General features: G+C 43.2%; 1 protein-coding gene across 2 annotated transcripts in view; it reads left to right on the forward strand.

Moving 5' to 3' along the window:
* The window catches only part of B4GALNT4 (beta-1,4-N-acetyl-galactosaminyltransferase 4), a 152,583-nt gene that overhangs the window by 40,944 nt on the left and 84,425 nt on the right, over positions 1-27,214 (forward strand). For both annotated transcript variants that reach the window (XM_073604684.1, XM_073604683.1), the window contains exons 3-7: positions 13,160-13,263; positions 13,344-13,436; positions 17,385-17,480; positions 19,487-19,577; positions 26,347-26,447. In XM_073604684.1, the coding sequence (XP_073460785.1) occupies positions 13,160-13,263; positions 13,344-13,436; positions 17,385-17,480; positions 19,487-19,577; positions 26,347-26,447 (485 nt within the window). The remainder of the gene's footprint in view (positions 1-13,159; positions 13,264-13,343; positions 13,437-17,384; positions 17,481-19,486; positions 19,578-26,346; positions 26,448-27,214) is intronic.

Consider the following 27,214-nt stretch of genomic DNA (forward strand, 5'->3'; position numbering starts at 1 on the left):
CTTCTCTCAACCCTGGCCCTCTTTATCCTGGCCCTGGAGCCTCTGGTGGTGGCCCTCCGTGCTGACCCTAATATTACGGGAATTCCCCACTCAGCACGCGGGCGGCTTTCCTCTCCTGTCTCTGGCTGCCTGCTGTCTACTGGGATGGGCGAGCCGGCGCCGCACACTACGGCTGAGCTGTAGGAGGAGCCGGAGGTCACGGTCACATGAAGTCTGACGTCACGTGTAATGGTCAGATAGGTCAGTGTAATGGTCAGTGTATGTCAGTGTGGGTCAGGTAGGTCAGTTTTTAGTGGTCAGCATTGATGGGCACTGGTAAGCCAGGTAGCAACCAGCAAGTGAGCTTACCCCCACCCCCCCCCCCCATCATCGGTATTGGGCTCGGACATCGAGCTGAAGCCTCTAGTCTTTTTTCCACCTAGCAACGCCCCTGTTCCTTGGACATTCCTTTATGGGTACTTCTGGAAATCCCCAAATGCGCTCCTATTCCAGTCTCGGCTCTTTTATGGCTTCCCTCAATTTTGCGCCCCCCTTCTCTTAGCCCTCTCATGACCCATAGCTTGCGTCTATGGGGCTTGGTCCTCTATTCGGGAGATTTAATGTCCCCTTTTCTCCCACTTCTTCCTCTCCTGAATGGGTGGGAGCAGGACGAGCCCCCCCCCCCAGGTGGTAGTGGGATAAAGAGAAATAGATGGAGGAGGGGGGTTAGCCCCACTCCCACCCCTGGCTTTTGCCTGGTGGCCCGCTCTCACGGCTATTCACAGGTATGTCACTTTTTAGGATTCCCATCTTGAGCTTCCTTTCGTGAGACCTATGACACACCCCCCACGGAATGATTTCGTTATTTCCAACTTCGACACTGGATTTCAACTCTCCATTGTAACTCCTCCTTCCCATTCCAGATGATGACTTTTGAACGCATCTGCCTTACTTCACCTGGAACCCGGGGCATTATCTCCTCTATCTATTACTCTTTATCCGGGGGGGGGGGGGGGGGGGGGGCGGCTCATCCCACTCACACCCGTACATTTCCAGATGGGAGCGAGACTTGACGACCTTTATAGAATTAGAGGATTGGAGCAAGACCTGGTCATCCTTCGCCAAATGTTCTTTTAATACGGTTACCATGGAAGCGGCCTACAAGGTCCTCTTCTGCTGGTATTGGGTTCCAGCCCGCATAGCTCATGTGAATCCATTGTACAATGATAGATGCTTCTGGGGATGTGGCCATCGCGGAGATAAGATACACATTTGGTGGTCCTTCCCACAACTGGTGGAATTCTGGTCTAGGGTTTATGGCCTCATGGCTCCTGTCAACCCTTTTTTTTTTATGTACCTTTCCACAAAGACACCCGGCATGCTTTACTCCATTGCCTGCTCCCTGGCCTCTTCTCCTATCAACAAAAGCTGGCCACCTACCTCTTCATTACTGCAAAACGTGTTATTGCTAGAGCCTGGCGGAAGCCCTCTGTTGGTATTACAGAAGTGAAGAGCGTTTTGACCACCCTCATGTTACATGAAAAGATGACCAGTGTACTTCATGACACCCATGCTAAGTTTCTCAAAGTATGGTGGTCATGTGCTCTCCTGCTCTGCCCCCAGCCAGCTTGGGTATTCCAGACAGTTCCAATATACTACCCAACCCGCAGGCCCCGAGCTCTTTTCTTGTCTAAGTCTACACCTCCTCCTTTCCCATTTTTATCTAGCCTGTCTCTCCTCCTCACGTCTGGCCTAATTCTACATCTTCTTTTTTCTCTTTGCTCCCTCTTACCTTCGCTCTCCCCACTTCACCCTTCCCCACCCTATCCTCCCTACACCCCTCTTTTTTTGTTTTTTCCTTTCTTTATTTTGTTTGCCCATTTTGATTTGTCTGTTAGTCTTACTATGTCTTGGACCTCCGAGTCCAGTTACTCATTCCCACTTCCGGCTCAGTCGCCGGATGCTTTTATTGTTTGCCTCTACATAAATATAGATATTTATATATTGTGTGTGTGTGTGTGTGTTAGTTTGTATTTACGTGAGATGTGATTTTTTTTTTTTTTTTTTTTTTTTTTTTTTTTTGTTCCCTGTGCGGGACAACTTTGCCTTCCTTTTCTTCAAGGCGGTATTCTGGCTTTGTTTTTTTTCAATAAAATATTATTGTACCAGAAAATTCTGCAGGAAAATACCCTTTTTTCACGTCACATGACCATCTGGTTGACATCAGAGAGATCTCAGCCCCTCCTACTGTAGACATTAGATCAGGGAAGGAGAGCAGCGGGTGGTCACGTGACCGCACATCGGCGATGTGAGAAAAAGGTATTTAGCTGCCGAATTTTCAAAAAACACACAAACTCTGTGTAGTATATCTTATTATCACAGAGAGGCCGGCAGGGATTGGGATCACTGGCATTACAACCACTTTTAAGTTACATTGGTGTGGAACATGGGTATACAATCAAATCGAGCAAAAGGACAGCATGGGAAATTACTGAATGCCGCTCCCGCAACACAAAGACAGATAAAGGCATATTTCTGAGTGACGTGTTAGGCAATGAACAAAAAAAATCCTAAGGGGACTCCTCAATAAACCTAATTATTAAGAAAGGGGCAGGGAGAGGGGAAGAGGAAACAGAAAGGTGCAACAAGAAGAGGGAAAGAAAAATGCAGGGAAGAGGGAGCCAAATGGCAGTAATCACATGTATGGATGTATTTAGTTCTACTGAAAGGAGGGACCAGTCCTAAAGCAGACATTAATGAGATGCATTTAATTCCTTAAAGAGGAGGTCCACCCACCCCTGCAAAAAGTAAAAGCCAGCAGCTACACATACTGCAGCTGCTGACTTTTAATAATAGAACACTTACTGTCCTCGAGTCCAGCGATGTCGGAACGCAGCTGATGTTTCCATCAGCTGTCGAGTGCTGCCGCCACCCCCACCATTGCCGGTAAGGAAATCTGGTAATAAGCACTACTGCGCATGCGCGAATCACCGCTCCGCCCTCCTACTGGCCGGGGATGAAGAAGGGAGCTGAGCCGCTGACATAATGCGCCACATGGCCCGGTCTCCCGGAAGTGAAGACAGAATACCTGTTAGACAGGTATCCACTCTCTCTACCCCCCCCCCGGAATGTGGCACCGGAAGGGGGGGGGAGGAGACAAATGAGCGGAAGTTCCACTTTTGGGTGGAACTCCGCTTTAACTAATGTGCATCAGTTTCTTTTTTTAAATGTGTATTTCTGAAGGGTGGATTTTATTTATTTTTACATTCTGGTCCCCCCAGCAGTATTAAAAAACAAACACTATGGCTGCATTATTCACCACCTCCCCTTTGCCACAAGATGTTCTCAGACTTGTGGATTGAATTACACCCAGCATCGTTCAGTATAAAAGGATAAGGACATACTGTGAGTACCGGTTTCATGCTACCTTTATAATAATCCCTTTCATCAGTGTTTTCAAGTGCACATCACCTTTCCTCAAACTGCAGACCAATCAGCACTGTTACTGATCTGAACATTTTGACCACCTTTTTAACAAGTTAAAGTGTTACTAAACCCAGAATCCTGCATTCACTATATCTGGTATCCTACAGTGCACAGAATATGGAAATGCAATTATTTTAGTAAATATAAACCGCTAAATACCTTTTCTCATTAGCAGTATATACAGTAGCAGTCTTGTGACTTCTATCAGTGTCCAGCCGAGCACTGGGTAAAGCTTGTAGGAGGAGTTTTCATTCTCCTCTGACTGTCCTATGAGGCTGCACGATTCCTGCCTTTGTCTGGACTGTGCTGTTCACAAACTGAGCATGTGCAGAATGCCTCCTAGAGCTCTCTTCTATCAGCAGATGGATTGGGGACTGTGGAAGAAGGGGAGGATCAAACAGCCTTTTTACACAATGCGCAGTATTAACCCCTTAGGTTCTACAGTGAGTATAACAAGCATGCTTTACTGCATATACACAATTTACTTTGTGGGTTTAGTAACCCTTTAAGTCCTAAAAGGGTTCATATCTCACCAGTCTTCATGGACATTGGCACATGGTAAGCACATACAACAATCAATAGACTGCACACAAAAAAACACTTCTCTAAGCCACTCAGATACTTTTTAAGTTGTCAGAATGATGATAAATGTCACTGTAATGGACTTGGGTTTCTAGGGAAAACATTAGATAGCGTGTAACACAGCAAGTATTTTCCACAGTACCTCTGTCAGGCAGACTTGTAAATTTATTTTGGATTTTTAAGGCCTGGCCTTAACAACGCCGATCAAATCCTGGAGAACTGTATATAAAGTTACACAGAGGGGTTGTTTTTTTTTTATAGCAAGTTTGCGTTAATCCATAATCATTCTAAGCTAAACTGAAAAGATTATTTGAAGGTGAAATGGGCTTTGTATTGCGTAGGTTGAATGTCCTCTATTCACGTGTGTGTTGTGTGTGTGTGTGTGTTTGTTTGTTTTTTGTTTGTTTGTTCTTTGTTTTTTAACAAGATGTCCAGAAAATTTGTATAAGGTAGCAGATAAACTTTGTCCCAGAAAGCCTAGTACCCATGCAAATCTAAAACGTTAAGGCTTCGTCGTTCAGGCTGGGTTCACACTGGTGCGACACGACAGCCGTCCTACTTTGGATCCGACTTTGCCCTGCGACATGAAGCCGGCATGTGTCCGACTTTCAATGAACGGGGATCCGACTTGGATCCCCGCCAATGCCGGCACTGTGTTTGGTATGAATCTTTAGGGGGGAACTCCGCGCCAAATTTTAAATGAAAAACCGGCATGGGTTCCCCCTCCAAGAGCATACCAGGCCCTTGGGTCTGGTATGGACCTTGAGGGGAACCCCCTACGCCGAAAAAACGGCGTGGGGGGTCGCCCCCAATCCATACCAGACCCTTATCCGAGCACGCAGCCCGGCCGGACAGGAATGGGGGTGGGGACGAGCGAGCGCCCCCCCCCCTCCTGAACCGTACCAGGCCGCATGCCCTCAACATGGGGGGTGGTGCCTTGGGGGAGGGGGCGCGCTGCGGCCCCCCCACCCCAAAGCACCTTGTCCCCATGTTGATGAGGACAAGGGCCTCTTCCCGACAACCCTGGCCGTTGGTTGTCGGGGTCTGCGGGCGGGGGGCTTATCGGAATCCGGGAGCCCCCTTTAATAAGGGAGCCCCCAGATCCCGGCCCCCCACCCTATGTGAATGAGTATGGGGTACAGCGTACCCCTACCCATTCACCTAGGAAAAAAGTGTCAATTTAAAAAAAAACACTACACAGATTTTTAAAGCATTTTATTAGACAGCTCCGGGGGTCTTCTTCCGACTTCGGGGGTCTCTCCGGTTCTTCTCCACGCTCTCCGGATCTTCTGCCGGGCTCCTCCGCTCTCTTCTGCTCTTTTGCCGCTCTTTTGCTAAAGCGGAGGAGCCTGGTCTTCAATCTTCTGCCTTCTGCCTTCTGCCTTCTGCCCTCTTCTCCTGATGTTGACACGACGCTCTCCCCGGCTGGAATGCTCTCTGTGCGCTCTGCTCTGACTTATATAGGCGGTGACCCCGCCCCCTTATGCCGTCACAGTCCCTGGGCATGCTGGGACTGTGACGTTTTAGGGGGCGTGGTCATCACCCGATGACCACGCCCCCTTATGCCGTCACAGTCCCAGCATGCCCAGGGACTGTGACGGCATAAGGGGGCGGGGTCACCGCCTATATAAGTCAGAGCAGAGCGCACAGAGAGCATTCCAGCCGGGGAGAGCGTCGTGTCAACATCAGGAGAAGAGGGCAGAAGGCAGAAGGCAGAAGGCAGAAGGCAGAAGATTGAAGACCAGGCTCCTCCGCTTTAGCAAAAGAGCGGCAAAAGAGCAGAAGAGAGCGGAGGAGCCCGGCAGAAGATCCGGAGAGCGTGGAGAAGAACCGGAGAGACCCCCGAAGTCGGAAGAAGACCCCCGGAGCTGTCTAATAAAATGCTTTAAAAATCTGTGTAGTGTTTTTTTTTAAATTGACACTTTTCCTAGGTGAATGGGTAGGGGTACGCTGTACCCCATACTCATTCACATAGGGTGGGGGGCCGGGATCTGGGGGCTCCCTTATTAAAGGGGGCTCCCGGATTCCGATAAGCCCCCGCCCGCAGACCCCGACAACCAACGGCCAGGGTTGTCGGGAAGAGGCCCTTGTCCTCATCAACATGGGGACAAGGTGCTTTGGGGTGGGGGGCCGCAGCGCGCCCCCTCCCCCAAAGCACCAACCCCCCATGTTGAGGGCATGCGGCCTGGTACGGTTCAGGAGGGGGGGGGGCGCTCGCTCGTCCCCACCCCCATTCCTGTCCGGCCGGGCTGCTTGCTCGGATAAGGGTCTGGTATGGATTGGGGGGGACCCCCACGCCGCTTTTATCGGCGTAGGGGGTTCCCCTCAAGATCCATACCAGACCCAAGGGCCTGGTATGCTCTTGGAGGGGGAACCCATGCCGGTTTTTTATTTAAAATTTGGCGCGGAGTTCCCCCTCAAGAACATCTGAGCACAAGTCGCGTGCCAAAGTCGGATCATGCAAGACGGCAATCCGACTTTGATCCGACTTCAATGATAGTCAATAGGCTGAAGTAGGATCAAAGTCGGACCAAAGTAGTACAGGGAGCATTTCTAAAGTCGGAACGACTTGTGTCGGACCAGTTAGGACGGCTCCCATAGGGAAACATTAAATTTCACACGTCATGCGACATGAGCTCCCAATGTCGGAGCGTTTGTCGGACCAGTGTGAACCCAGCCTCACACCTTGTGCAGAAACATGAGTTGTTTTTTTTGCACCTGTTTTTGCAAGGGCACAAAGAAACCAATTGTACTCTATGTGCCATGTTCACACCACAACATTGGTGTCGTATGTATTTTTCTGTAACTTGTATGCAGAAAAAAATACATGACATCAACATTGTAGTGTAAATAGGGCACATGCAGTAGAAAACCATAGATTTCTTTGTGTCCTTGCAGAGACCTACCTTGGAAATACACGTCTCTTCGCATGATATGAGCCAGCACAAAATATTCTATGTGGATCAAATCGGCATGTGTGTTTTTTTTTTTTTTTTTGTTTTTTTTTCCATCAGTTTTTATGCATGTATGCTGTTAACGGGGCCTAAAAATAACACCACATTAGAAAGTTTTTAAAGTAGGTGCACCGAACGGAAATTTTGATGCTGAAACCAAAAATTCAAGATGCACTTGGCCGAAAACCGAAAATGGCAGTTACAGCTGATAACGGGATGTAAACAGAAGATCGTAATCGCCTTTTTTCTTCTTCTTCACACTGACAGTGTGAAGAGAAAAAAACTGATTAGCAGCTTCGGGGGTCATCGACACGATCAGAGTGCCACTGCTGCTATGCAGAGCCCACCAGTGCCACCTACCAGTGCATATAAGTGCTGCCTACCAGTGCCACCTATCAGTGCCGCCTCATCAGCGCACGTCAATGAAGGAGAAAAATTACCTGTTTTCAAAACTTTATAACAAACTATGAAACAATTTTCGGTCTTTTTGCAGCAAAAAATAAAAAACCCAGCAGTGATTAACCACTTTCCGCCCGCCGTACGCCAAATGACGTCCTCAGCTTTGAGCGGGGATATCTGAATGATGCCTGTAGCTACAGGCATCATTCAGATATCGTCTTTTAGAGCCAGCGATTCTGTGCACCATAAGAATGATCATAGTGGCTGTTCTGCCGCTTGATCGTTCTTACGGGAGGCGAGAGGGGACGTCTCCCGCCGCCCTCCGGTGCTTCTGCTGACTCACCGATACGATCGGTGAGTCAGGCACAGGATCCGCCGGCCCTGGATGTTCATCATAAAAAATTCCAGCGGACCAGATAGTCGCTGGAGTCTCTATGATCGTCGGAGGCCGGGCGCGGCGATGTTGTGACGGCACGCCCGGCCTCTGCATTCAATCAAATGGCGCCGATTCAGCTGGGAAGCCAGGATCTTTTTTTTTTTTTTCCAGGCTTCCCAGCCTAGAGGTGAGATGTGGGGTCTTATTGACCTCATATCTCACTGTAAAGAGGACCTGTCATGCCATATTCCCATTACAAGGGATGTTTACATTCCTTGTAATAGGAATAAAAAGTGATCAAAAAATTTTTTTGGGGAAAGAAAGTGTCAGGCTAAAATTAAAGTAAAATTTAACAATAAACAAGAAAAAAAAATTTAAAGCGCCCCTGTCCCTGTGAGCTCGCACGCAGAAGCGAATGCATATGTAAGTCCCGCCCACTTATGAAAACGATGTTCAAACCACACGTGAGGTATCGCCGCGAACGTTGGAGCGAGAGCAATAATTTTGGTCCTAGACCTCCTCTGTAACTCAAAACATGTAACCAATAAAAAATTTTAAAGCTTCGCCTATGGGGATTTTTAAGTAGTGAAGTTTCATTCCACGAGCGTGTGCAGTTTTGAAGCGTGACATGTTAGGTATCTATTTATTCGGCGTAACTTCATCTTTCACATTATGCAAAAACATTGGGCAAACTTTACTGTTTTTGTTTTTTTTAAAGCACAAAATTCGAAAAAATTGCTGTGCAAATACCGTGCAAGATGGTTAAATACCACCAAAAGAAAACTGTATTTGTGTGGAAAAAAATGATAACATTTTTATATGGGTACAGTGTTGCATGAAAGCTGAAAATTGGCCTGGGCAGGAAGGGGGTTTAAGTGCCCAGTAAGCAAGTGGTTAATATCATAAATTTAAATTAATATGAATATGAATTTGTCAGCCAATATCGTCACCTTTAGGACAAGAAAAGCTCAAGAAAAATGCATCCCGTTAAATTCTATGTATGCCTTCACACTGGTCTGTTGCGCTCCTGTTGTGGTTTTAAAAATCTTACTTGCTGCTAAAAAAAAAAAACTGCACCAAAAATGCACCTCCAGGTTAAAATGCATTGAAAATGCATCAATAGCGCACGTGTTACGTTTTTGATGCGGTTTTTGATTCACATGACCTATGAAAAACACCATAAGCACAGTAAAATCGCGGCAAAATCGTACGCATTTTCTGCACCATTATCTGCACCTTTTTCTCTATCGGCACAGTGCTGTAAACCCCATTTTTGGCCACATCTCTAGTTCAAAAGCCTAAGGGCTCTTTCACACGGGGGGATCTGTATGTCCGTTTTTCATCCTTCCGTTTTTGGATGAAAAATGGACATACATGTATCCCTATGGAGCATCGGATGTCAGCGGTGACATGTCCACTGACATCCGACCCGCTCCGATCCGAAAAGTGTAACGGAGGAAAACCCTACTTTTCCATCGTTATCGGATCGGGTGACGACGGACACTGCGGTCCGTCATTATCCGATCCCCCATAGGGGAGAGCGGCGCTCTGACAGGTCCATCGCTGCACAGTATGCAGCGATGGACCTGTCATCTTCCTGCTTAGCGGGGATCGGCGGAGCGATCCCTGCTGAGCAAGTGGGTGTTCACGGGGTGGATCATCACTGATCCGCCCCGTGTGAAAGAGCCCTAAGTGCAGGCAAAATGAAAAACAAAGATCATCACAAGGGACATGACTTTCAGTCAGTAGGATGTGTCCCTTGTGCTGATGCCTCTTTTACTAGGTGAAATTATCCTCCATCCATGCCCCCTCACCCTTGCCGCCATAATCTTCTGGAGCGGTGCTAGTTAATAGAACTAAGGGGCTGTCAATGACGCTCATCAAGAAAGTCCAACTATGTCTGTACTTTCTGCCCAGCTGCTCCATTCGTAGAAGCCATACGTCCGCTTCTATGAATGAAAAAGAGGTTTATACACACCTGCTCTGATACAATGATATTGCACAGATCAGTCCCTTACCTCTTCTTTAACAGCCCCTCCCCCTTGCGCTCTCCTCTCCTCCTAGTGTCCCCCTAGCAAGTCATGTGCTATTGGGGCACCCATGTGGACGCCCTCCAGAGCCAAGCTGTGTGTGTCCATAGACACACACAGTAAGGTTCGCAGGTTCGCCCAAGACCCCCAGTCTCTGCAGGGGAGAGTCTTAAAGTGATTGTAAGGGGTTTTTTTTTTTTTTTTAAATAACAAACATATACTTTCCTCCACTGTGCAGCTTGTTTTGCACAGAATGGCCTTGAACCTGCTCTTCTGGGGTCCCTCAGCGGCTCTCGCGGCTCCTCCCCATATCAGATAACCCCCTAGGAGAAGCGCTCTCCCGGGGGGGGTTACCTTGCGGGCATGCTCCCGAGTCCAGCATTCGGTGTCCATAGAGGCTGAATGCAGAACTCGGCCCCGGCACCCGCGTCATTGGATTTGATTAACAGCAGCGGGAGCCAGTGGCTGCGCTGCTAACAATCTATCCAATCAAGAGCCAGGAAGCCCGGGCAGAGAGACAGCGTGTCCCCCTGGGTCAAGTTCTAGGGCTCAGGTAAGTAAAACGGGGGGGCTGGGGGGCCGGTCACCGCCAGGTGTTATTTCACCTTCATGCATAGGATGCATGAAGGTGAAAAAACATGTAGGTTTACAACCCCTTTAAGGTGATTCATTCATTGCCTCCTGTTTTCAAGATTATCCACTGTTGCCAAATTTTTAATTTTTTTCTGTAAATACGTAAATTTAGCTTTGGGCAATTAGCAGTGGGGTCTTCATATTTCAGATCAACCAGTCTGTTTCCTTCTGGTGTCTTTATTTAGTGGCTCCTAAAGCAGTGACTTGTGCCCACCCATGATATGCAGTGGAAAAACAAGAACGTGGGTTATTTGGAAGGCTTGCCTGCAGTAACTAAGGAACAGCCCTATACAGAACCCACAGTACTTTTGTTGGGCTCAAGCACTAGCATGCCTTTGTGTGCCTATACACAGCCCTGTTCTTTGTTCATTCAATAGCCTATTGTGAAAATCCGGTCATGTACTGTGTGGAAATTGACAGACTCTTACAATGATCAAAAGTGCAAACAGAGATTTGCCAGCTAAGTGAGAAAATGTACAACATCGTACAGATTCTAGTCAAAGTTCCAGGGAGCATAGATGGTGTTGGCCGCTGAGAACACATTTCTTTTGGTGTATCTTCCCAGTAGGGGTTTGACATAGAGAACTCTTGTCACTAGTATGATTGCCTTGACAGATGTGGAAGTGGTATAATTTTATATGTATCTGGGGAACCATGAGCGAAGCTTCAGGTATCTCGCATAATTATTCAAAAAGGGGAACAAACAAAAGGAAAGTCATACCTAATAGATAAATTCTAATTAGCAAAAAGTAATGTGTAGCGCAAAAAAGTATTTGAAGAGGAACTGCAGTCTGCTCACATAATTTGTAATAAAAACATCTTTGCTATTCTGAAGCTTCCCTCCAACCACTTTGTATATTATTGTATATATACTGTGATTCTGTACTTGCCAAATATGCTGCAGAAATCTCCCTCCACTGAGTCTGGCTGCATCCATTTTAACTGTGGGCAGCTGAAGCTGCTGCCTGTTCACTTCCTGGATTTTTATAGACACACAGAGGCACACCTCCAGCTCTGCAGCTCTCATTGGCCTTCTTATGACTCATCCCCCCCTCCCTTCCTGGCAAACTCTTATGAGGGTTAGGCTGCATTCACATCTGAGTGTAGCGTTTTCAGGCCGAAAGTTCTGCGATTTTTGTGTAGGTCAAAAGGTCACCAATGAAAAAAGAAGAAAAACTCCCAAATCTGCCCGAATTGAGCTACAACAAAAGCTCCAGAACTTTTTTGGGCTTCAGGCATTTGGCTTCTGGCATTTTGGAGTGGAGATGTGAACCATCTCCATAGAGAATAATAGATTTTTTTTCCCCTCCAGCATTTTGTAGCTTGAGGCTTCAAGCTACAAAATGCTCAGGTGTGAATGAGGCCTTTTACCAGACAAGAAACAGGAAGTGGGCTGTATTTACTGGCAGAAAAAAAATGTTTTACTATCCAAAGTTAAAACAACAAAGAGAGAAGATTTTATAAATGGAAAGATGAAAAAATTACTGGAGGTCCGCTTTAAGTTTAAAAACCAAATAAAAACTAAACTGCCACGCTTAGAATTGTGAAAATGACTGTTGTTCGTGTTCATCTGGGAAATTCTAACTATATTCAGCGTTTTTAGAAGTTTATAACAAAGTAATTTATGGCCTAATCTCAGATGTATAATTCTGTGCTTTAACAAAAGTTTTAATGGGTGGTTGCTAAATTATCCAGTAAACTTCCATGACCATTTTGTAATTTGGGACAAAAGGTGGAAAGGTTGTAATTCACATGTTTAGTAAAATGGAAATTAGAGGGGGCTCTGAGGGGGCTCAGGTAAGGATCGGGAGGGCTGCTGCACACAGAAGGTTTTTTTTTTTTTACCTTCATGCCTTTAGAACCACTTTAATCTCATTCATTAGGCCAAAGAGAAATTTCCTTGTAATGTGATCATTCCATTTTTCCTTTAGTAAAGCCCCATTATCTCCAGTAGCAATGTGAACTTATATACAATTATAAGATGTCTAATACTGTCAGCGTTAACCAGCCTATTCATAGCAGACCGCATCCATATCCATGAATTATCTCAGATCACAGGCATCATTTGCAGAAGCCGGTAGAGTAACTTTATTACGTAGAGCGCTGATCAGCAGTACTGGAAAGCAAATATGGCCAGGAGGAAGTCTACAGCAATCGTAGATCGATGTGATCGAAAACAAGTCCAGGAAATAATTCAAGAGAGTAATGGGTGTATCCCCATTGTGAATGTCAGCTGTCCCTCGTGGTAGCGGAGAGAGAGAGACCCTTTGTATGACTTGTTTTGTCACCTCAGGAGTGACTTTGTGGAGAGACATTATGAGCCAAATATGGACTTGGTGATTTTGAAGTGACTTGAAGGGTTTTGATGAGAAGCTGCTTTGCCAGTGTATGAGAGCAGTGTTCCACATTCATGTTATGCCAGCTAAGAAGTTGGAGTCCTTGCTGTGAGCAAGGAGGAGATCTTAGCAGTTGGTGTGTTGAATGCCCCCTACATCTTCTGCCTATGGGAGACTGAACCTTAGGATTTGTCCTTCAGTTATATTGCTAGGAAGACTGGTGTAAATGCATGAGTGGAAGTAATTAGGTTGTGTCTTTAGTTTGAAGAGGCCAAAATAAAATTGTGGCAGTTTTTGAGTTGTGCGCTCAGAACCTTTTAGGTTCTTTGGCTTTTGATTAGTCGAGATGACTATATGCAGACTCTAACACAACTTTATCATCAGATGCAGATAGACTTGAAGGAACAGACCCGGCCCGCAAACCAGGGAGACTTCAGGCTTCTCCTCCTCACTCTCAGGCAGGAGATTCCAGTGAGGAACTTTCCACGGTAAGAACTTTACTGTGTATTGGCTTCTGCGAATTCAAGGCTTGTGAGTGTCATTAAAGAACTTTCATTATAATCCACAGTTGGATGCTGTGGGCTGGAAGAGGAGCCAGCGATTGCATGCCAACCTAGAGGAGGCAAATCTTACGGATACTCCCTTGCCCTGGGATAAGAAGGTCAGTAATTCCAAACCTCAAATAAAATGCATAGGGACATTTATAACACATACAGTGTAAAGAAACAGCAGTTTCCATGCTTTACGCCCATCCCTATAGCAATTTGGTAAGTTCATGTTGATGATAATAATACAACTACATGTCTACTACTTTGCAAACTATCACAAATTGTACATTTCTAGCCAAAGATAGAAACTGCATAATTTTCAGCCCATGCTATAGTTTAATAAATGTTCCTCACTGTGTAAAATACTGTTTCTATTCTATAAAGTGAATGTGCTTTACCAGGGAAACCAAACAAGGCAGAGTCAAGAGCAGTGATCCATAGCAACCAATCAGGAATGCTTTCCAAAAGGGCTAATCTAGACAAGTGAAACCAATCAGTACACTACTGATGCATGCCAACAAACACTGCAACTGTCCGAAATTCACCAAGTTTGTTGTGTTAAGCAGAGAAAATTGAGTACTGTCTGTGATACCTTTTTTTTGTACATATGTTGCTTCTTTTTTTTTTTCCTGATATCGCTAGTTACATCAAAGGTAGAGTTTAAAATTCATTGACAACTTCTTAGCTCGAACCATCTTTTAAAGTCAGGCTTTCAGGATCTGAGACACTGCATGTTTTAGGGGTATTTCCAAACATCCCCACTTAAGCCACTTTGGTAAGCAGAGCAGGCAGGGTGGAAAAAAATGCTTTTGGAGTAAAATGCTTTTTTTTTTTTTTTTTTTTTTTTAATAGGATTTTTTTTATTTTAAATCAGATTTTTTTTTTTATTTTTATCAAATTTATTTTAGTAAAATGCATTTGGAGTAAAAGTCTATCTAAAGATATTTTTCTATTTAAGATACATTAATAATTTAGTTTATTCAGCATGAAATGGAGCTTAGTTATATAGCATGAGTCTGTATAGTCTACAATATTTACATTTTTGGTTAACTCATTCAATGAATCCAAGCCCTGCAAGCTGAGATAACATGCACTGCATTGAGGCTTTCACACAATTTCACAGTAATCATGAGAAAAAACAAAGTTTGGGAATATTCCTTTATCCCATTGTTTTGCAAATTTATGTACACTACCAATTTATTTGTGGTCATTGGACATCCAAAGATACCGAATAAAGTTATTGGAACTCAGATCCCTTCATGTCTACCCAGCTCATAAATGATAGATATAGCATGAAAGATAATAAAGCTCCAATAGTGTAAAACCTTTGATTTATTGTAGACATGTATTGCACTCACATGTAAACAGTGGATAAAGCGCCTATGATGTCTGGTGCTCCGGCCGGTGAACACACAGACAAACCTGTCCTGCTGGGACAACCACGATGGTGCAAGGTGACGCAAGCACGTCGCCCGCCCTACGCGTTTCGTAATAGGTTACGTCGTCCAGGGGCACGTTTTTGCTTACATTTAAAGAGCACCTGTCATTTCAGATCCATCATGGTAGCACCTGTTAGGGGGCATCCACTCACCTGCTACCGCCACGTCCCTCACCTTGGTGTGTCACTGCCGCATCACCAGCCGTCCCCATTAAAGTGAATGAGACTGTCAGTTAGTCAACAGTCAGTGGAGGAGCTGCGGGACAGAGATGAAAGTTGCTTTTTAAAAATTAGGATTTAAATCAAGCCTTTTTACTAGTGATTTAAATCATAATTTAAATCGTGATTTAAAGTGACTTGATTTAAATCAAATCCACCTTGCAGGTTTTGGAATGGTGCACTACAGCTGTCCCTAGAGGATGAGCTGTATTCTATGAATGCACCTCAAGTCTTCAGTTATGACTGGAGCTTACAGTTTACCTGATTTCAGTACAGGAAACTGGTTGCTGTAAAACCTCTTTTCTTTGTAATGCTTTATTGAATCTAGCCATGCAAGCATGACAAAAGATATTAATAAACAATAATCCCTTAGCAAGATGTTAAAGAGGATTATTTCTGTGTTTACGTCTAGTAATAGTAATCCATAATGCTGATTGATGTGTTGTTGTTTATTACTCCGACTCATTAATCTTCTTTTTTTTTTTCTTCTTCTGCACTTTTAGTTTTTAGTGCTTTTTTTCTTTTGAATCTTCATTTTCTTGAATTTCCCCATCTTCTTCTTTTTTTTTTTTTTTTTTTTAATTTTCCCTAAATTCTTGCTGTAATTCCTTGGTGATGGTAATCAGTTTATTTACATTAGCAGTGTGTGGGCCTTAAGCCTAGGCAACATAAATTCATGCTACTTTAGACCCCTTTGACACTGAAGTGCTGCTAATACAGCCACTAAAGCGCCGGTTGTTTTTGCCGTGCTTTAGCGGAACTTTTTGGCCGCTAGCTGGTCATTTTTTTTTAAGGTCACCTGACAACATGACCTTAAAAGAAAACCAAAAAAAGACCAGTTTTGCTGCGTTTTTAAGGCACTTTGGAAGCGCTGCCCATTTGTTGTAATTTTTTACAGCGCTTCAAACATGCCCCAAAGATGCTGCTTGCAGGACTTTTTCTAACGCCCAGCAAGCGCACCACCCCAGTGTGAAAGCACCCATTCAATTGAATGGGAGGCAGTTTTCAGGCGCTAATTTTAGCGCTAAAATGACTGAAAACTGCCTGAAAGGGGTCTTAGAATGGTGGCTCTGCTCTTAAAAGCATAATGCCCTCTGTTGGACAGTATAGTCCAAATAATATTTTTTAAATGTTGATGTTTTTTTTACTCCAGGAGTATATGAGTTTGGAAATTCTAGAGAAATGCTTCTTTTGAACCTATTTGATTTTAGTAGACTGAAATGCACTGGAGATTTTAGTCGACTAAAATACAACTAAAACTATTCAGATGACTAAAGCTAAAATGGCATTTTAGTCAAGGCTATGACTAAATAGAAGTGTAACGTCTAAATAAACACTGCAGTGCTGAACAACCCCCCTCCTTTTTTTTTTTTTTTTTTTTGTTTTTTTGTTTTTTTGTTTTTTTGTTTTTTTGTTTTGTTTTTCTTAATTATTCCACTCCAAAACACATAGTACTTCCATACCACGTTCGCAAAGTGCATTGAAGTGCTGCTAAAAATTGACCCTGTCTTGGCTCTGCAAAAGGGTTTGTGTGTTTTTCAAGAACTGTACAAGTTTGCAAACTCTCAAAGAAGCAATTGAAACTTTAAATATTTCATTACATATAAACGGTGGAGCATTAAAGTGTGCATTGTGGTCTACAGTAGTTGCTTTTGGTCTTTTAACTGGTATTCACATGTAAGAATCTAATTTTTCTGTACATAGTTTCTGGGCTGTACTTACAAATTACAGCATCTGTCCTTTAGTTATGTAGACCTCAAAGAATCCCTCATACAGTACTGTTGGTTCCTTGTGTCCATGCAGCTAAAGCAGCATTATGCTTTTTTGGAAGCAGTTCAGAGGATCTCTGTTGCCTAAAATGTTGGTGAATAAAACGCCCACACAAGTAAAAATCTTTCACTGAGCTTAAAGCCTGGAAACACTGTCTCTGTCAGTAAAAAAACGCACATTTACCTGGTTTATCTTAAATTTTACATAGATTTCCAAAAATTGCAATTTGAGCAGGGCTTTCACTGTTCCTCTGAAACGGCAATCTGTTTTTAATGATTTTGTGATCTGCAGCCTCTTATCCTAGACAATACAGTTTCCTGCATGCAGCTCCTATTGGAAACTGAAGTGGGTGTGTATGACACCTTACTTTTCCAAATAATCGGAGGCTTACATATTTTGATTGGGATGACCAAGATTGTGTATAATTTGTACAGCTGTGTTTCTGCATGCTTTCAGATAGGTGGTACTAGGAACTATCTGGACTGTATGTTTGCAGGTTTAGTACATGCTGAGCAGGAATTTATGTGAAAATTAGAGTCATGGTGTGATTATTCTTTATATCTTCTGTCTATTTAAATGGTACTGGAGCTTACTTATATTTTGCCTTTTTTTTTTTTTCTCCTCCCCCTTGCAGAATAAAGGCAAGGTCAACCTCCATGTGTTTGAGGACTGGTGTGGTGGGTCTGTGTTGCACCTCAAGACAAACCTGCATTTCCCCCTGTATCCTCATGTAAGTTTATTTTACTTTTTATCCTTATTCATAGTGATGCACCGAATTTATGGCCAACGAAAATTATTGGTCGAAAATAGGGTTTTCAGCATTGTGCCGAAAGAAAAAAGTGCCGATAATGGCTGCCGAAAACGCCTGCAATTTTGCAGCAATTTTACTTATGGTGTGTTTTTCATAATCAAAACGCAACACGGGTGCATTTTCTTATGCGTTCTTGCTGCACTTTCAGAGCATTTCATTTGGGAGGTACATTTCTGGTGCATTTTTTTGTTTTTTGTTTTGTTTTTCTGACCAAAAATGCAGCAAGCAGGATTTTTAACATTGCTTCAAAAGGTACCGATAATGGCCTACAATTAATTTATATTCATTAGGGTTGAAACAACTAATCGATTAATCGACAACTAATCAATTATGAAAATAGTTGTCAACTATTTTCATAATCGATTAATCGGCCAGCTGATTTGTTGGCCTGCATACAGAATGCATTCATTGTTTACATATCAGGAAATACAGTGCAGCACACATACAGCTCAGTACACCGTCCATACATGTCAGTAAGTGCCTGAGAACTTGTGAATGTGAATGTGTGAGGAGCAATGCCTCATGGGACATGTAGTCCTGGGCAGGAAGTGAGTGGGTCTAAAGGCAGAAGTTTTTTTACCTTGCTATAGGGGCATGCTATACTATAATTTGCAGCTTGCTATTGGGGCACTCTAAAGGCAGGACGAGCCAGAAGCATCATCAGGGAACCCCAGAAGAGAAGAATCGGGGCTGCTCTGTGCAAAACCGTTACCCAGAGCAGGTGAGTATAACATGTTTGTTTTAAAAAGAAAATTACTATAAAGACTGTGCAGGGAAGATCAGCATCTGAACCCAGAGAAGGTGGAGGCTGATAGACTGGAGGTAATAGAAGGCATTACTATTACATTTAAAGTAAACTTTTACATGGAGGCAAGCCACATTACGTGGGAGCAGGGCACATTACTTGAGAGCAGGGCACATTACTTGGGAGCAGGGCACATTACTTGGGAGCAGGGCACATTACGTGGGAGTAGGGCACATTTCAAGGAGGCAGGGCATATTACATGAGGGAAGGGCACATTACGCAGGAGCAGGGCACATTTCAAGGAGGCAGGGCATATTACATGGGAGCAGGGCACATTACATGGGAGCAGGGCATATTACATGGGAGCAGGGCACATTACATGGGAGCAGGGCACATTACGTGGGAGCAGGGCACATTACGTGGGAGCAGGGCACATTACGTGGGAGCAGGGCACATTACGTGGGAGCAGGGCACATTACGTGGGAGCAGGGCACATTACGTGGGAGCAGGGCACGTTACGTGGGAGCAGGGCACGTTACGTGGGAGCAGGGCACGTTACGTGGGAGCAGGGCACATTTCAAGGAGGCGGGGCATATTACATGGGAGCAGGACACATTACATGCGCCCCAGTGTGAAAGGGGTCTAAATAAAAAATGTGATCTCTGAGTCTGATGATATTTACCAGATTCAACCTCCAATAGTATATACAGTATATCTTTTCTGTCTGTTATTCTCAGAGTTGATTAGAGATTTTGCTCCCTAATCATATAGTTGGTTATTTATATTTAGCACTGCATATAGATTTTTAAGAATAAATTGCCTTTTTTTAAACTTTACATATTAAATTATACACCGCACTTTTTTAAAGGTTATTACCCGACTAATCGATTAATCGAAACAATAATCAGCCAACTAATCGATTATGAAAATAATCGTTAGTTGCAGCCCTAATATTCATTTAAAGTCATGATCTTAATTAAAAAGTCAAATATAAAACCATTACTTACAATATATATAATTTTCTTTTTTTTTTTTTTTTTTACCGTCAGTTTCGATTTTGGCCAAGTGCATCCTGAATTTTGGGTTTCGGCATCAAAGTTTTCATTTTGTTGCACCACTTACTAATCACTTTTTTCCAGTGCCTCACTCTGTGATAATGTGATGCTCTACCTTTTTACAGATGCGTACCACTGTTACCAAACTGGCTGTTTCACCGAAGTGGAAGAACTATGGCCTCAGAATTTTTGGGTATCTACACCCCTTCAAGGATGGTGAGCATACCCACTAAAATGTTATACTGTAAACCCTTGAACATGCGTTCCCTTAATCTTGTCGCAAAGCCATCTTTAACCACTTGCCACCCAGGCCAATTCTGACATTTCTCTCCTACATGTAAAAATCATATTTTTTTGCTAGAAAATTACATAGAATCCCCAAACATTATATATGTTTTTTTTTTAACAAAGACCCTAGAGAATACAATGGCGGTTGCAACTTTTTATCTCGCACGGTATTTGCGCAGCAATTTTTCTAACGCATTTTTGGGGGGAAAAAACAGTTTTGTGCTTAAAAAAAAAACAGTAAAGTTAGCCCAATGTTTTTGCATAATGTAAAAATGAAGTTATGCTGAGTAAATGGATACCTAACATGTCACGCTTCAAAATTGAACATGCTTGTGGAATGGCGCCAAATTTCGGTACTTAAAAATACCCATAGACAACGCTTTGAATTTTTTTACTGGTTACATGTTTTGAGTTACAAAGGAGATCTAGGGCTAGAATTATTGCTTTCGCTCTAACGTTCGAGGCGATAGCTCACATATGTGGTTTGAACACCATTTTCATATGTGGGCGGGACTTACGTATGCGTTCGCTTCTGTGTGTGAGCACACAGGGACAGGGGCGCTTTAAATTTTTCTTTCCAGCCTAGGCAGCGCTGTTTGTTTGAATGCAGAGGCCAGGCGTGACGTCATAACATTGCGCCCGGTCGAAAATATCAGAGACTCCAGCGACCATCTTGTCCGCCGAAAATCTCTATGGTAAACATCCGGGGCTGGCGGATCCTGTCTCCGACTCACTGATGGAAGCGGTGAGTCAGTTGAAGCAGCGGATATATTCAGATATACCTGCACAAAGTCAAGGACGTCATATGATGGCTGGCGGGCAGGAAGTGGTTAAAGTAGAATTCTGATCTTTATCTAACTAGTCCTAAAAATGCTCCTCCTCCTCCTAACACATATTCTAAAGTAACCTGTGTAAGAAAGATCAGTATACTTACCTTTTTTCTGGCTCTAACTCTAGTGCTGTATTTCCCTCTTCCAGTCTGGGAATTGTAATGATTTCTTAATTATTTACAGCCTAAGGTATTGATGGTGTGGCCTTAGGGACTGAGCTCTGGTAGTAAATGGCCTGTTGTTTATCTCTTTCCTACTGTCTTGCTTTTTTCTGTGCTAAAAGTCCCTTTTGCCTTTTAATGCCATCCCCCCCCCCCCGGATCTTTTATAATGGATTTTGCTGAGGAATATAAAATGTTACACAAGTATCTTTTATGGGGGCTGTAGGGAACACACATATGAAAGCAGGCATTAGTAAAGGACTGTAATAGCAGTGATCTCTAGCAGCCTCTTGTAATATGTCTCCAGCCTAGGACTCTTCAGTTTCCAACAACTTCTATAGCTTGTTTGCATTGTTTGACCATTGCTTGTAGCATGCCAATAGACTTTGACCGTCTTCTGTCGCATGTCTAACACCTTTCTGTAGCATTCAGCTGGCCATAGATGAATTGAAATTTGGCTGGTTCAGCACAGACAAATTTGGATCCATCTATGGCCATTCTAATTCGAGAGCAGTCGTTTTTAATGGTCAACTCCTCTGGAACTGGCCTGCTTGAAAATTTGTGTTTTGTTCCACACATCGGCTGCAGCACTGATCAGTGTATTCTGGCAGCCAAGAATTCCAGAAGTCAGAATACAATAGCTCAACGGGAAATATTTCCCCATCCACACATTCAAGGATGGGGAATCTGTCCAGTTTTTTTCGATCAGCCACCTGGCTGATCACAAAAGTGAATAATGTATAGCCAGCTTTACATTCATTGAATATTTTGGGACTTGAGGTCACATGTGTCAAGAAAGGTGACCACCGCTGACCTAGATTAACGCAGGCTCAATGCAAGGGTGCATTAAAAAACTATTCTCTGTTCATTGAAAGCATTTCTGCATTTTTACTTGGTAAAATACACCTCAGCACATTGCATAGTGTGGAATGAAGTGTCATTTTGTCTTTTGACCGCTAAGTTGGAGCACCGCTATAGAAATGTTGTAGCCATCATACGGGAAGCCCCTGTCAAGGAACCGCCCCACAGTCCCATTTCTAGGCAAATAAGATGTATACCACAGAGAAGGGTAATAAAACTGAAAGCGGAGAAGAACTGAGGAAAAAAGGATGTGCATATAGCATGTAGATGGCATATAGACTATGAAAAGTAGTGGGGGGGTAGGAGGGGAGGTAGGGGATCTAGGAAGGAATTTGGAGTCAGGCTGTCATGGACATTTGCACATGAGGTGACGCATTTACCCTCAGTACTATGAAGGGTTGAATTGTCCACAGAGAGTTTTCGAACTCCACTAAATAAATGAGAGATTCACTGATTTCCAGATCCTTTTTAAATTTCCATTGCATTTTTTGTTTAACCTGTGTAATAGAGTACCAGAAAATCAGGCTCTGGCTAAGGTTTGATTGGCAGCTGTGAAGATGAGCCAGAAGTTGAAATTGAGCAAGGATACTGTTGAGTGGTTTAATTCAGTAGAGCATCATAAGGCTTCATTCACACAGCAGTTTAGCTGTGGATAGTTTGCTGCATTCTTGCTGTAACCGCATATATTCTTGCGTCTTTATTTGTTTTTTTTTTTCCCGTATTTCTCCTCTACAAATAGTTTTAGTGACTTTAGGCCTTCACCGTTCAGCAAGCAAGTGTAAATGTCTAAATCGTCAAGGATTGGACCTCCAAAAGGATTTTATATGGTCAGATCCTTGAAATAGTCCAGAATGTCTTTTGCGCTGTCTGGGATCCCCCTCATTCATATGTAATAATACTTTGCTTGTGTTTGCTGACACTCAGCAAACATTTGAACAATCTTAAAAGAAAATCTTAAAAACACTTTAATGTTTTAGAGAACAGAAGAATTACTCAGTTTATCTAGATAGGCCAAAAGGGTTGATTTTCCCAAAACTGAATCAAGCCTTTAAGTAGATTCCAACATGCCGACTTACCCATTGTCCCATACGATCACATCCCTGATCCCTATAAATAAGTCTCTATGGTCTATAATAGAAAGGGGGACCACTGTTCATAATAGACATGGCAGGTAGTAACCCTTTCAAATGGTCTTTTCTCTCCCTATAATCTGCTCAAAAAAATACATATGTCAGTTTTCTGCTAACCTGAGCCTGCTCAAAATCCAGAATTGTGAGTTGCTACCAGAGCAGTAATAGAAAATCTTCCAGTGGAAATACTTGTTCTGGTGACAGCTGTGAAAGAGGGGTTTTTATTTACTTTGGAGAAATTTCCTCTCATTTCCTTTGAAAAAGTGAAAGCAAATCTCACGGGCTCCCATGACACACAGATGGCAAAAAATAAAAACTGATGATGAGATTTAGCCATGTGGCAGGAATTTTTGAATCATAGCAGAAAATAATGCACTTTTTTTCTTTAAATAAAGATCTTTGCTCTGTATAGTTTTAGATTTGTGAATTCATCTCAACTAGTACTAATTATCACATGTCTTAGACAGATGACCCCAGCTCAGTGGGCAGTGGCTTAGCTGGGCATAAATGAGATCTCAGCATGGCTAAAAGCAATTTGTTGCCAATAGTATCCACATACACTGGTAATCATTCAGTCAGTGTTTGTAGAAGGGGGTCAGCCTCTTTCAGTTGGTACAGGTCTAATTTAAAAGCATCTAGAGAGTGCATGGTTATGGACATACAAAAAGAGTTCAGCTGCCCATGGGACTTTTAACTAAGGTTTATCAATGACAAGCTAAAATGAAATAGCCTTTTATTAATAAACAATAAATGAAAAATCTTGTTGGAATTTTTTTTTTTGCCTAAAAAAGAAGCTGATTTATTTATTGTTAATATGCTCAATGTACCAAGTAATGTTATTACAAATTTGTAATTGCATTCACATAACTATTTCATTCCAGTAGAGGCACATCTCAAATCTTAACACGTTTCATGAATACTCATTCACTTCATCAGGAGGGGATGCTACTGACAGGGTATTTTATGAAGTAGTGACATAAAAGTAAACGATAGTAATGATATTGCATACGTTTGACAAGAAGGTGATGTCAACCCGTGATGGCAACTATTAAAGACAACATATCAACCCATAGTAGTATCTATTTAAAAAACACACACTTACAAATCGGCTTCAAACATGTAAAAAGGCAATGCTTCAGGGTGGAAACTACTGAGGATGTCTGGTCAAGGGCATTACTATACACAGTGGGGTTGAGCTTCTAAAAGTGGAGAGTGCAAAATCTGGTGCAGCTCTGCATAGAAACCAATCAGCTTCAGGGTTTTATTGAACAAGCTGAAGTTACAAGCTGATTGGCTACCATGCACAACTTCACCAGAGTGTGGATGTGAACTCCTATATACAACTCCCTCTTGGACTGTACAAGAGTAAAGGGAAATCTGCCTGATGACAATGGAACTAAACCCTCTTTTCCTTTACCGCTGAGGAAGCTACCAGGGGTTTTTACCAAATGGCGGTTATCTTCAAAAGTCAGCTGAAAAAAATGTGTCACTTTTTTTTTTTTTTTTTAAGGATCCTTGCAGCGGCTAGTTAAAAGTATTAAAATGATCTCTGTCCTGCTCAGTGGGGCAAACCATTAATTCTGTTCTGCTGGAGTGTGGGTGCAAAATTTTCAGGACACATACACACACGCGCGCCATGGGCATACATTATGTATTTGTGTGTGGGCAGTATTCGTGGTGGTAGCCCTCTGATACTGCTTGTATTGTGGTGATCTTGTAGACATTAGGACCTATAAACAGACTCTAGCAGATAGGGGTCAATAACCAAACGGCCTATTCGCATATAATCCATCCCTTGCCACAGGGGCTCATTAGCATATTTGAAGAATTTAGAAAATAAAGTAACTATCGAGCTTTATCAAAAAATTATGGTTTTAACTGATTCGGGAAATATATGCAGAACATCTGACCTCACTAGCTTCATGTTTATTTAGGCTTTCTGACTTATTTTCTGGCATATTTTCAATATCAAGGAAAGCCAGGCAATTAGCATGTTTCTCATGACTGGTGTCCCCTAAGATTTCATTTTATTCCATAGGTTGTCCTTTTGTAAAAAGTTGCCAAATCCTAAATGACATTTTACCAGTTATAAAATAAACTTATGGTACTTTTAGATTAGATGTCTAAATAGCAAGCAAAATAGCAAATAGTAAATGAAACCGCATGATTACACATGCAATTGAAGGCACAAGAAAACATGCAAAAAAATGCAATAGTAATGTATCAGAAACCATGCAAGTGTGGGGTGGGCGCTGCTGGTATGGGGGGCCTCTCCTAGCACTCTCCCATGCTATCTCCAGATCGCTTCAGGATTGGGCTGTCCCTCAACAGACACACTTTGATTGACTTCCCCAATGGTATTTGGTACAGGGGCTGGGTCTGTGAGCAGTAGGGATGTACAGACTGCTGTCCGCATGGAGCTGATATCTGATAATGCTCATTACCAGGTACCTGTCATGCATGTCAGGGAGCAGGCAGATGATGTGGCACAAGTATCTTTAAGTGGGCTGTAGGGAGCACAAATATGGAAACATGAATTGGTAAATAGGCTGTATTAGCAGTGATCTCCAGCAGTCTCATGTAATGTCTCTCCTCTATAAAGCACCGTACACACGGGCTGAATATCAGCCGAAATCAGCCAGTATAGTAGAAACTGGCTGACGCTTGGCCCGTGTGTACAGGTCCTTGTTTAACAGAAGCTGATCTTACAACCAGCTTCTGTCGAACAAGCATGCTGGAAAACCAGCATTCGAGCAGCTCTGGCATTCAATGGCTGTGAGCGCTGACTGGTGTGTTCTGGCGGGGGTGGGGGGTGGTTAGTCCCCCTGTCAAAACAGTAGTGGGGAGAATCGAATAGTTAGTACAGAGACCTCCTCACGAGCTGCTCAGTTTTTTTTTTTCCATACTGTGTACCAGGCTTAATTCTTGAGTCTTCAACAACTCCTATAGCATGTTTAAAGACTTTTAACATCACTTGCAGCATGCCCATAGTCCTGAACAGTCTCCTGTTTTCTGCAATGTCTGACACCCTTTTGTAGCATTACATTTACTGTATGCTATTTGTGACCCTTTGGTGATATTGGGGCAACACTTGAGGCCCCAGCGCCAAGAAAGAGAGTTGACCACCGCTGGCCCAAGGGCATAATTGGCTTGTACCATGATTTGAAGCACACTTCTCTGTTATAAAGCCTCACCTTGAGAGCTGAAAATGTGAGATATGCGAGTGACTGGTGTGGATTGCAGAACACCATCTCCTGCCTGAGCTGTTGGAGGAAACTGATCTGTCTTTTACCATCTAGGGAAGAAGATATCTCTCCTCCTAGGCCTCCGATCTTTAAAGCACACATTTATCATGCTGCAGCTCTAACAATGCACACGCATCCTTTTTCTTGAGCCTGCAGTTCAGCTTTAATAAATAACATAATTTAGGGTGAGTCTTGACATTACCTCACTGATGTATTCCATTTTTTTATATTGATCTATTATAGAATCTTACAGTCAGCTTATTTTGTGTCTGCATGTCCAGCTGTATACAATTATTGCAGTTTCTTCCCTCCTCTGTGACATTGTTAAACTTTGATAATGTGTTCCATTTTTTTTTATATAAGGATGAAGCATATATAAATAATACATTCTTATCTTGCAACTTTGTTCCCTGCACACATCAGCATTTTTAGTATTATCTTCTTCTGTATCCGGTCTGTCTCTGTCTCAGGTGATTACCAGTTTGCTGTGGCATCAGAAGATAACTCAGAATTTTGGCTTAGCACTGAGGAAAGTCCATCCAGTGCCCAGCTAATAGCCTACGTGGGAAGGGTGAGTTATGATAAATGAAAAAAGAGTAGAAAGTTTCTGCTCTCTCTGGGAAAGTTGAATCCGTACCTTGTTTTCCATATTGTACTGGTAGCTTGGAGTTAAAGTTGTCCTTCACTTACAAATTGCCACAAAAACATACTCCTGCTACTTGCAAATATACCTCTGTTAGGCCCCTTTCACACTGGGGCGGTAGGGGGTGTCGGCGGTAAAACAGCGCTATTTTTAGCGCTGTTTTACCGCGGTATTCGGCCGCTAGCGGTGCGGTTTTAACCCCCCGCTGGCGGCCGAAAAAGGGTTAAAACCCCTCGTATAGCGCGGTATAGCCGCGCTGTCCCATTGATTTCAATGGGCAGGAGCGGTTTAGGAGCGGTGAATACACCGCACCTTCACCGCTCCAAAGATGCGGCTTGCAGGAGATTTTTTCTTCTCCTGCCAGCGCACCGCTTCAGTGTGAAAGCCCTCGGGCTTTTACACTGAACAAACAGCGAGGCTGTTTAGGGGTGGTTTGCAGGCGCTATTTTTAGCGCAATAACGCCTGCAAACCGCCCCAGTGTGAAAGGGGCCTTAAGGTCTTTGGGATTAGATAACAACACAGTGCGAATAGCAGTACTGTGAAATGGCCCATTGCACCAGCCAGCCTTGCTGAAATTACAGTTTTCTAGCAATCGTGCTGATCCAGAGGCTTTGATACTTTCTGAGGCATCAACCTGGAACAGGTATGCAGATAAGGACTATCTAATCTTTTTTTTCCTGTTCAATGACTGAGG

The sequence above is a fragment of the Aquarana catesbeiana genome, linkage group LG11 (genome assembly GCF_042186555.1).
Source record: "Aquarana catesbeiana isolate 2022-GZ linkage group LG11, ASM4218655v1, whole genome shotgun sequence".
NCBI lineage: Eukaryota > Metazoa > Chordata > Amphibia > Anura > Ranidae > Aquarana > Aquarana catesbeiana.